Consider the following 12,449-nt stretch of genomic DNA (forward strand, 5'->3'; position numbering starts at 1 on the left):
GATGGGGCTCCTCGGGAGTCTGCCATATTACCACAATTCACAGTAGCAGCAGAACTGACCTTTCATCGCACCTTGGCCTGCTTGACACACTCACCCCATTTTAATTACTCTTGTGAAAGTTTTTTAAACGTACTATGAAAAGTACAGACAAGAGCTCTTCTACTGTTTTACCTCCAAGGCAGTACAGAACACTGTGTCAGTGCAGATCACTACTTAAGGTTTCCATGGATGCTGGCTTTGTCTCTCTTCAGCTCCCACTTCTACTCAGACTCCTTTTGTTCCTCTCTTCTTTCAGACACTTACTTTTTCTCTTGCATCTACCCAGGACAAAGCAGTTGTTCCACAGCATGTACAAACAGTAGTTACACTACAACGCTACCACTTGTCTATTTAACTCTCAAGGGCACACTTCATAACACCCTAAAACTGTGTTATAAAATACTTTTTTTCTAATTGAATCTTAGCAAGGCTAAATTGGTAGTGATGAGGCATTTACACTAGAAATGTCTTTTGTCCTCTCAACTCTGTGCTGCACTGCATATTCTTTTTCTCATTTTTACTCCAACTTTGTTCTTTACTTCTGTCTCTGATCATTGAGCTCTACTTTGAAACCTGCACCGGTGCATTAAACTGCATCACTGCCATAAGAAAATACCTGGCAGCATGTGACTCCAGCTGACATGCTTTGTCAAGATCCTGAGAGTGATCATATGTTCTCACCAGTTTCCAATGAGTCATTTGCAGTGTTTGCAGACTAAGTAGACACATCCTTCATGCATCTGAGCAACACCATGATTTCTATTGCTATCAATGATAAGATCTCAGAGTCCCCAGCCCTAACATTAAACACTTCACTGGTTTTTAAGTATGAAATAAAGACAGAGTGCAGAAACAGCTTGGTGCGTTCTTCATCAGGAAATGTATGTTCTTCCCGTTCTAATGAGCACTTATTTCAAATAAGGTCAGGTAAAGCATAGATTATCATTCAATCTTTCACCACTTGTAGGATGATCTAGTGTTACAGAGTATCAGTGGTTAAATAATTTTTAAGGCTTCCTGGTTTTAAAGCTTCTCTCCCTACTCTTGCTTTGCACTATCCTTCATTTTTATTTAGCATTTTAGAATACTTCAGTATGCATGCAGGAAGGCTGCAGCATAAGTTTTAATCCAATTGATTGCACTAAATATAACATACTGAATGAGCTTCCTTTAACAATGCATCAGAAAATGCTTAAGCAGTAAAATTTTACCAATGTGCTAAGGTAATTTATTCAGATACCATGTTTATCAGCCTTGTCTGAGCAAAATGAGCTAACTAGAAATTCTTTCAAATTAAAGTTCAAATAAAGGAATTTCTTTCCAGTACAAGATGACTGACAAAACATTCAAAACTCACTGACCAGTAATAACACCAAACTCCTATTTATGGAAAAGAGCTATTTCCCATATATATTTCTAAGCTATTAGAAGTTTAGATAGCCCCATCCACTACCTGTTCTGCCTTGTCTGGTGCACCAGAACCAGAAATACCAGCCCTTCCTGAGTTTTTCTGGGCTCTCTGACACAGTTGCACCAGCATCATTATGTTCAGCAGTACATTTGTACATGTGCTGGGCTGCAAAGGAACCTTCAACCAGCTATTTTTAGGGATCATTACTCCATCATAATCATCATCATGGCTAGGCTTCGCGAACAAAGATTTGGGAAGGCTCTATCCACATTTGCTACAGGCACGCTGGTGGCTTATGAGGCCAATACGTGACAGACATATCCGATTGCAAAAGGTACAACAGAAAGACTCCTTAGATGGTGTATTCTGCAATACACGGTTCTTTCTGCGTTGCCTTTTTTCCTCGAGAGTGATCCTGCGTGTGTTCTCGAAGGAGACAGCTGCGTTATAGATGGTGTGTCTCCAGGCCTCCCGATTTGAGGCCAGAGTAGACCAGTTATGGTGATCAATATGGCCAAGGCTGAGATGTTGTTTCAGGGAGTCCTTGTATCTTTTCTTCGGGGCTCCTCTCATGCGGCAAGTTCACCATAGAGCAGGATCTTAGGGAGGCGGTGGTCCTTCATCCTTGAGACGTGCCCTGCCCATCGCAGCTGCGTTCTCAGTAACATGGCCTCAGTACTTGTGACAGCTGCTTGTTCTAGAACAGATGTATTGGTCACATAATCTGACCAGTGGATGTTTAAGATTGAACGGAGGCAGCGTTGATGGAAGCTTAAAGAAGACAGAGGTCCTCCATCAACCTGCACCTCAGGAAGTCCCCCATCATCCCCACATCACCATTGGCCAATCAGAGCTCAAATCAGTCCAACAGTTTAATTACCTTGGTAGCCTCATCTCCTCAGATGGTAAGATCGACAGAGAGATAGACAACAGGTTAGCAAAGGCATACAGTGCTTTTGGAAAACTCCACAAAAGAGTATGGCGTAATAAACACTTGAAGAAAAGCACCAAGATCAGTGTTTACAAAGCCATAGTGTTGTCTACTCTCTTATATGGTTCCGAAACACGGGTCATCTACTGCCACCACCTACGTCTCCTAGGGATCATTACTATATATTTTCAAAGACATTAAACTCCCCTTTCAAGATTCAATGTAACTCCATAGTGGGCTAATGTATGGGATTCAATTCCTCCTCTCTTTCACATGACTGCAGGGCATACTCCAGTTAGGACAGTCCAGTCCTAACTATAAATACACAGTTCTAAGTACATAACACTATCACTTAGAGCTAAAATCATAAATATAAAAATGTATCTTATTAGCAGGTATGGACACAATTCAAATATCTCACTCTCACAGCTTTCTGTAATTTCACAAACCAAAGCAGCTCTCATTAACAGCAACACGTTAAAAATCTCACACTGCTAAAAATCTAATCAATGCTTACCATTAAATTTTTAAATTTTCTGTTTTCTGCAATGTGGAAAAAGCCATCTCTTGTTAAAATCTTAATGTGCTTCACTTCATTATTATACCTGTGGGCAATGAATAACTTATGAATATAAATGCGTTTTTAATCAGACACAATCAATAATTACCTGAGGACAAGCCCCAGTAACACCATACAAATAAATTCTTAAGACAAAATGTATATCTGTGCCAAAACAAAGTTGACATCTAATCAACCAAATATATTTATTAAAGTACAGCTAAAGAAGTAATCTGTAATCAGAAAAAAGTCACAACTAACTGCTCGTTCTAAGGGGGAATTCCCATGTATTTCTTGCTTCTATACTCATGTTGATAAACAATATGAAAGCAAATAAGACCCTCATAATAATTTGCATCCACAGAATTTAGTAACCACTTTACTGAAACGTCTGAGATGCAAAGGGCTTTGACAAGTTCTGAGTCAATCAAACATTCTCATTCACTTCATAGTAGCATATCACATTACATTCCAAACACTGCTTACTCTTATCCAATATCTTAGACCATCACTTTTGTAGACCCACTTGCTATACCAGCATTATAAAACCATTGCTACCTTCCTATTGTCAATCCTGGATATTCTTGTCAGGAACTTCAATTTTCCTATACTGACTCTCTTAAAGGCTGTATATAATTCCATAATGGAAGTATAGGTTTATTTTTCTTATTTATTTCAAATATTATCTAGAGGTAAATGAAAACAGGAAAGCTTTCTTGAGGAGATCTTATTCCATTCCCACTTACTTGATACTAATTGCATATTCTCCTGATTCTTTGGTCCTGTGCCGCACCAGGTAAGTGCTATTTACTCTGTTAATAAGTTCACTCTCTGCTTGCAATCTTTCCATTGCTCCTGCAAACCTGTAACAGAGAACAATAAAAACTGTTTGTGATTTTTTTCAGAACTCCAGAGGTCTATCAAACATGCAATACAGAGTCCCAGCATTCTACATATGATGGGAACCTAAAAATACATCAGTTGCAACTGAATACCACTTACAGATCCTCTGAATGAAGAATAAAACATGAAACAATTCCACTGTTGGGATGGGGGGGTGGGGAATTTTTAATTAGAAAGGTAGTTCTGCACATGTTGCATACAATGTCTGCTAAGGAAAGTGTTCGAGCCTGAGCATAAGCTAAATGACTACTGGCTTGAAAAGTTCATAAAATCAAATGTTTTTTCTGAATCATTTGTGCAAGTGAAACAACACAACAGTGGTCCAGAACCTTAGAACTTCCCTGAGTTCCAGTGGGATTTATCTTAAAAGGCCAGAGAATCAGCCACCAACAGTGTATTAGTGCAAAAAAGACCTACACAAAAATTTGGAACTTCCACAAACACACTATTTTATTTGGTTTCATAATTATGCGTAACCTCTAAAGACTGAAGTACAATGGGCAGACTCAACATCCACAGGGGAAAAAAAAAATCAGCCTAATACATCAAAATCTGAAAAAGCTGATGCTCAGTGTTAAAAGCTAAGACAAACAAGTCACTGATTCTGCAGCCTGACTGCATAAGCAGATTCGTGTCCTTGCTCTGCCTTGCTGGTTTGGGTGGGATGTCATGAAAGGCTGTCAGCAGACATTTACTTGCAAAGCTAGAGGTTAAACTGTTAATTGGAGAAAGTGATCTAGCTTCCAGGGAAATTATGCCTATCCTACCATTTTACAAAGTAGTATAAAGGCAGTTGCCATCACAGTCATCATCACAGACCACTACCATGTAAAATTTCATCCTAATAAATCACTATCAATTAGAACGGAGCTTTAAGTAAAAAAACCAGTTATTTATTACAAATCCTGAGAAGATAAAGACTGATGCCAATGACATGTTTTCTTCTAACAAAATTATAAGTAAAGTAAACATTAGAAATTAATTCAAAATACCAATTTTAAATATTAAACATTCTATTTGCCTTGTTATGGAAAACCAGTATTTGTTCAGATGCAATCCTGATCTCACTTTTGGCAAGCTAGAGGAAATCAGAATTCACGTCTAAATGACAAAGGATAAAATCAGGGAAAGAACACAAGTGATGCTTATTCTGTTCTCTTAGAATCACCACGTCTTTTCAAGAAGCAAACTGAATTCCAGTAAAGAGTTCACACACTAATTAAGCCCCAGACCAGCAGTGGCTGATATACCAGGCTTTTCACAGAATCATTGAGGTTGGAAGAGACCTTCAAGATCATCTAGTCCAACCATCAACCCAGTATTGCCACAACCACCTCTAAACCATACCCCAAAGTACCACTTGTATTTCTGCAGTTTTAATGTTGGTGGGGTCTTTTAAAAGGAAATGCAGAATTACTCATGATACCAGATGTATTTAACATTATTCCTTCTTTTATTCACTTAACATCTAAGATATACTTCCATGCTTCATACTATACTCATCTCCTATTATTCTATTTCAGACTTCTTGGACTGAAGCTGTACAGCTACAGACTGGTAAACAAAATGTAAAAATCATTAAGCACTTCATTACATCACAAATGCTTTTAGACAATGCATGGGGTTGTTTTCCCCAACCATTACACAATGCCACCTTCTGAAGCCCAGAAAGGTTAAACCAATATAATTTCAATTATAGTAAACACTATAGTTGATTTCTATGACTGCTTCTTTCAGAGATTCTTTTAAGACAAGACAGAAACTCACCACAGCTGTGAAGAGTAGTCTACTGGTTTAGGAACCTAGGATATCAGAAGATACAAGAGAATGAGGATCAAGCTTTTTTTTTTCTAAAAAACACAAATTAGACAGCAATGACTTAGCTGTCAATATCCAGATGAAACAAGTTAAAAGAAACAGATGATCTAATCAGTCTGCAAGACTTTTCCTTTAAAAGAAATTACAATAAAGGACAAATACCCCGTATCATTCTGAAAGTAGTACAGAATAGTTTAGGTGACAGTTTGGTTTGTTTTTTTTTACTTTATAGAACTGTTGGAAACTTTTCTGACAGTGCCTACATTCAGATTTCATACACAAAATAGCCCAATGTTACGTATTGTTGAAAAGTATAATTAAAATGTGTAACCAATTTACAGTAGCATATAAAATTAATTTCATGTATTCAGGATTGTATGGCCTTAGAAAGACTGTCTAGTGGGAAATACAGTCTACTCTTCTGAGAAACCTGAGGATAACCCATATCTTGTGTGACGTCACTCATTCATTTGTATTTGACTTGGTTTACTCTTGTCCTGTATTTTAAGAAGCATGTAATTTGATTCTCAAATTAAATTTAAAAAATTAAGCAAACTGCAATCAGCTTGCAAAATGGATGTTATATGTATGCATAAACATGTGCATAGATAATGTTTATTCATGCACAAGATGCCCAGTATAGCAATTCCCATGAAAATCAGCATTTCATCTTGACCATCTCCCATTGGTATACGATAACTTGGTATTACCCTGCTCTTCTAAAACATCTGAAAATTGATTTTAGTGAAAGCTTGTCATACATCTCATAAACTTATTACTTAAGGCCATATATTCTTAGATAAGCAAATGATTTTTTTTTCTTCCAGTAAAACCAGAGAATGTTTTATTATTTTCTGGACTCTAACAGGAAAGAAATTACAGTAACATTCTTCTCACAATTTTTTATTCATGATATATGGAATGTTTTCAACAGAGACTTCCAAGCACAGATCGACTCAGGAAGATATTATTATAAAGGCCTAAAACTTAAATTGATTGAAATTGTAATCAATTACAAGTCCCACTAACTTGACCTTAGGTATCAACCAAGATCTCATCAAATCTCTAGAACTGAACTTGAAATAAACTGCAATAATGGGACAATCCCACTCCTCAAAACCCCACCCTAAAAAAAAACCCCAAACAAAAAACCCAAACCAGATTATATATTTAAAAAAAAAAAATACCTAAAGAGAAAAACAAACAAACAAACCTCCCTGCATATTTAATCACAATATTTCAGAGTTCAAGTTGCAAGAGTCAAGTAATGGAAAATTTTTGAGTTAAGCTCTCCAAAAAGCTGTAGTATATTCTAGAAGTACTGCTGAGGTAGTAATAGGCAGCTTTTGGATGGAAAAAAAAAGTGCAATAGGAAACTATGAAGCAGTTAGTGCATCAGGATACTGTAAACTAGATGTCAGCAGACAGTCTGAGCTGTGGAAACATAAAGAGCAATAAGATATTTACAACCACTTGTGTTGTTAGCATATCTTGCAACCTCCTCAAAAAAAGCACAGTTACTGGAACGCAAAATTATTGTAACAAGAATTGTTACAATTTCACCATTTTCAAACTGTTATCTTCATGCTAAGAAGCTCCAACAGTAGTTATACAATGCACTTAGTACAAATGCTTCACTAGAAACACTAAGTACATTCTTAGTGAACCTCAGAACACTTTTGAAATGAGAAAGTTATCAAAAAACTTACTTAGAAATTAAATTAGTAGCTCCCCCGACTTCTCTTTCTCCACAGGGATTAACAAAACTACTCAGGTTCTTGTGATAGGACAGGATTTTGGCTAACCTGAAATTTATTTCAGACCTAACTTCCATCCCTGCCCTGTTAAGACTCATTTCCATGAACCAAATTTGCAGAGTTCACTGCTTACTGCCCTTGACATATTGGTGTCTCAAATTAAATATACAATCCCTTACTTAAATTCCTCTCGATCCAATGCTTTTATAAGAAAAATTCTGAATTTTAAAGGACAGGGCCAAAACTCATTTTTTTTCCAAACAATAAAGCAGACACTAGTGTGGAACACATTAAAGTTCTCTGTGATGATGCCAAGGTCACATGTTCAGCTCGCATAACAGTGAATCTATCCAGGTATTACAACAGTCATTTAGCCTAGTTCTTGAGAGAGAAAAAAGAAATACGCATTACTCCCAAGCAGTGTGGACAAAGGGCTCTCAAACAGCAGCATTTGTAGTGCTGGTAGCATGTGAACACTTTGGAAGTGCGCAGGGGACCTCACACAGTCAGGGACTACCACCGGCAGCAGCAGTGGCTCTTTCCTATCCCTACAGCTATTGATGGTGCTACCCAGTCATCTCTGCTTCTAATGGGGAGACCTGGCAAAAAGTTAACAGGTTATGGATATGCTGACAAATAATTCCTGTGAGAAATATTTTAGTGGAGCAACCAAACGACACATTTCAAGGCCTTCTAGGCACTTACAAAGCTTTGACATGCTGTAAGATATTCCTAAATATTCTGAATTTGTCAAGTAGTCCTAATAAGTTGGAAAGCATATAAAAATTCAAAAATAGTTTAAGTCTAACTCCAGAGCAGTTAAATGATAGATGAGTAATCCTTTTCATAAATTTTGTATGGGCAAATATATATATACATAACAAGAGTTGTTCATTGTCACAAAACAGAGTAAAATCAAATATTATTCCAGAAGCTCTTGGCTCCTACTGTGCTATATATCCAATGCCTTTACAGAAATTAGAAAAATGGATGAAAGATAGGAAGAACAAGAAATTAATCATATGGTGCAGAAAATGTCTGCTGATATACACTACTTACTGTAAAAAGAAAACATTGTTTATAGGTACAGCTGTGAAAAGTCTAGAATATAGATATTCTGGAGCTCAGCAGTTTTTCATTCAATATTCATTCCTGAGGTCTTCTGATATATGGATTTTATGCTGTTTCTGGGCATTTTTATATCAGAGGGTTGTAAAGACTGTTAGACTTCATAATAACAATAAAAGTTATAGCATGTTTAAAACCCAACTGATGTTTCAGTATCTTTAACTGCATCATTTATCATAATAAGATGTTTATATTTCATCCTTCCAAGTTAACAGTGGTAAAGCATCAATTTACCTTTTTGTTCTGATCCTGACACCGGTTGGTAACATTTCATGAATAGTATTTATTCATTCCGTAAAACTGTGTTATTTTCAATACTCCTCTAAACAGTATATTTTAAATTTAGCAGAAAGTTTTCCCACTAGAAAGCAATCTTCAGAGCACCCCAGTAGTGTTTTGCCTACCTTTGGATATGCCACTGCCTCTGCTTTAAAGTATAGGGGTAATTCCTGAAACGTTGCTACAGTTGCTCATGCCAAGATGTAACAGGCACTGCCTGTGACCAGGACAGTGACACCATGAACGGGAAATTCACCACTTGAACAAGCCAGGGGTGGGAAATCCACAAATTTAACAATAAGCAAAGAGTGGAAGGATGAAAGCTAAGTTCACATAACATTTTCATCTTTATTTCAGATTTGTTCTCTCACCCAATATAACACAACTCGTACCCACAAATATTCTGTGCATCCCTCTTCAAACAAAATTCCAGAAATATGTGGTACTAAAGATATCCTATGATATACTAATGTATTTATACCCTTTAGGATCACATGGATATTTGTTCTGGAATCTAAGGCACAACATAAGCCCTAAAGGCGCATCAAAATGCAGCTACTAGCAGCTGATTCCATCTACTTATAAGCCACTTAAGTGGCATATCTTGATTGCTGTAACAAAAGCAATTCTATTAATAAGTTAAACTGTTGTGAATCAAACTAAAATAAGTGAAAACTGTTTTAAAGTAAGAAATATGATTCATTAGTGGGTTTATGGGTTTTCATCAATTAATCTCAACAAAGGAACCTACAGTACTCTCATGCATAGTGTTAGAGAGGGCAGAGAAGGAGCAAATGTTTAGTATATCAATGCATCTTCACATCTGTACACAAAACTGTTCAGTAGATATTACAAAATTATTTTTCTTATTGCTTTCCCAAACTTTTCTAGATTGACAACATTCTTGTGTGAAATAAAGGCAGGTAAGAATCTAAAGAGAGAAGAAAATTTACCAAGCAGTCAAAATTCAAAGTTTTATATTAGTTTTACAATTTTTAAACTCACTACTTAGGATGTAATCCCTCTCTCTAACCCAAAGTGACTGGGGAATAGATTAGAACCACAGCATTCTCACCTTACTGCTGGGGAAGGGAGAAAGTGCACTTTCACATAAAATGTATTTGATCTACATTCTGGAAACTCTTTAGACAGTTTAATTTATTCATATTCCCAAAAGTTAAACCTGCTTATCAAACCATGTTTTCTTGACTTGTCCTATTTACATTCAATAACCAAAAGAATGCTCTGTTTTAAGCAATATTGAACATACCATGAAAACACAAAAGAACTAGAATAAATACAATTTTCTGAAGGTAAGATTAATCTTTATTAATGGTATGAACTAGGCAGTTTTTCTGTAAGGTGACAAACAATTGTACTTACACATGGGCTAGGTTTTACTGCATCACTTGGGAAGAATCCAAGCTCTCCTGTTGTTAGATTTCTGCCCTAGAAAAAAGAAAAAGACAAATTTTTCCATTTTTGAGACATAATGGAGACTAATAGTAAATGATAATACATGCACAGGGATTTAGAACAATAAGTATATCCAAGAGTCTTTAAAATAAAGTGCTGTTCTAATAAAGTGTTGCCAAACAGTTGTATGGGTTTCGTTGTTATTTTGTTGGGATTTTTAATATAATTGAGTAATAATTATAGCTGATAGACCTGAGAGCTCTGAGAGATGAGAGGCAAGAAGGGAGCTCAGAAACTGGGATGTGATTCCCAGTTCTGTCAATGTCTGCCACTGTCTGAGATCTTCATTAAGATTAATTATGTCCTTTCAAGTTACTTTCTCCTCATTTGGCAATCTAGAGAAAGCTGCCCCATTGCAACATTACAGATCCCCAGAATGATTTGTGGCACTCACAGCACCCAACAGATCAAGACAACTGCAGTGGGAATTTAAGGGTAGTAATCCAACAGGCAACTCAGACACTAAAAGGTAAGGGTTTCCATAAGTGATGCAAATCACTGGAAATCAGGTGGGCATGAGAACACCAACAGAACTAGAGATCAACTCTGTCTATGATATTGTCACCACATGCTATAGATCCATCCACACAATGGGAGACCAGCTACAGAAATGGCCTAAATTGAGCCATTTATGCAACACGACTGCTGGCCCCCCAAAGTTTCAGGACCACCAATTTGCACCCGAAGTGACCTGATCATCACAGATCCATCCCTCAGCAATTCAAAATTCAACCTCAACTAGAGAACACCTCCTCAGCCAGACAGAACAACAAAATACAAGCACCTTTCTAGTCCTAGTAAATATTCGGCTGTGACCAACCAGATCACGTTGCATGGTAGAACAGAGCACATAGTTAAAATTTCTAAACACAGATACATAAATTGAGGGCAGCAAAACAAGTATTTTGGCAAACAGAATTTTTCATTTAGCAGATCTTTAAAGACACAAAAATGCCTAACCTCCATTGAATTTAATATACTGACTGTGAACATCATATATTCTCAGCATTTGGCAATGAAAGTAAACATGAGTACTTTACAAACATTAAAATCTTAAAAATTACATTTATTTTTTATTTTTGGTGGCATAGCTACAACACGAAAAACATTAAAAAGGGAAAAATCTTCATAAACAGACATGGAATTTCTTCAGGATTTTAGTCCATTTTGTTTCTGTAACACTAACTACGTTATTGTACCCTAATACACAAAACAGAATTCAGCAAATTCAAATAGGGTGGCGCTGAACCTAAAAAAATTAACAAAGGTTTACAAATAATGAAAACATTCTTTGATTGGTGCTACGCTAAATACAATAAATGAGTGCATCATTTTCCCAGGGAGATCACTAAGCAATTTATCACACACAGTAACTGCCATCTTTACCAAATATACACAGAAGTGCAAGGGAGGCAGAGGAGAGAGGAAAGCAGGCAGGTAGCACTTAAGCTAAATATGCTTTATAGCAATGATATTTTAAAAAGAATTATGTGCAAACAAGTGACAGTCTTACAGATCTGAATCTCTGTTTAGCCCCTTCACTTCCTTGCTGCTTTTGACCCTACTTGAATACAGGTTACCCTTTGCACCCCATACTCTATTTACTCCTGAAACACAAATCCCTCTGAAGTATAGACTTGACTTTTAAGCAGAGCTCTGTGAAACAGTCTGCCATCTAAGTGATACTTATTTTCAATACTAATCATACCTGAATAGCAAGTGGCATCACACTCAATAAGATCAGCCACTGAATAAAACATACTAACATCTATCAAAACATGTCTGACCCCACTTCAGCTATAGTTTAAGCATCGCTTAGTAATCTGTGCTGTTTATTTGATGAGCTGTAAAGAGTGAAAAAATTATACCTAAACCACACATACATATCTATTACAATCACTTCAATTTCTAAACTGAGCAACAGTCAAGTTAAAAACCCATTGTAATATTAGACTTACAGGTCAGCTGTAAATTACTCTAAAAGGCCTCTTGAATTATTTCAGATTTTAATACAAATTGCACTTCACAGGGTTTTTTTCTTAATATGCATTTTAAAATGTAGATGTCATTAAAAGACTTAGAAAAATCTGCATTAAGCAGTCTGTGACAAGACAGGGAAAAAAATATTCCCAAATGATGCTAATGGAA

At 36.4% G+C, this 12,449-nt stretch overlaps 1 protein-coding gene across 1 annotated transcript in view; it reads right to left on the minus strand.

Annotated features, from left to right (window-relative positions):
* Positions 1-12,449, minus strand: part of VAV3 (vav guanine nucleotide exchange factor 3) — a 157,698-nt gene that overhangs the window by 16,780 nt on the left and 128,469 nt on the right. Inside the window, exons 21-24 of the mRNA XM_017834280.1 lie at positions 10,209-10,274; positions 5,611-5,645; positions 3,687-3,803; positions 2,899-2,986 (exon numbers count right to left, since the gene is read on the minus strand). Of these exons, the coding sequence (XP_017689769.1) occupies positions 2,899-2,986; positions 3,687-3,803; positions 5,611-5,645; positions 10,209-10,274 (306 nt within the window). The remainder of the gene's footprint in view (positions 1-2,898; positions 2,987-3,686; positions 3,804-5,610; positions 5,646-10,208; positions 10,275-12,449) is intronic.

This window comes from Lepidothrix coronata, unplaced genomic scaffold (assembly GCF_001604755.1).
Source record: "Lepidothrix coronata isolate B3197 unplaced genomic scaffold, Lepidothrix_coronata-1.0 Scaffold231, whole genome shotgun sequence".
NCBI lineage: Eukaryota > Metazoa > Chordata > Aves > Passeriformes > Pipridae > Lepidothrix > Lepidothrix coronata.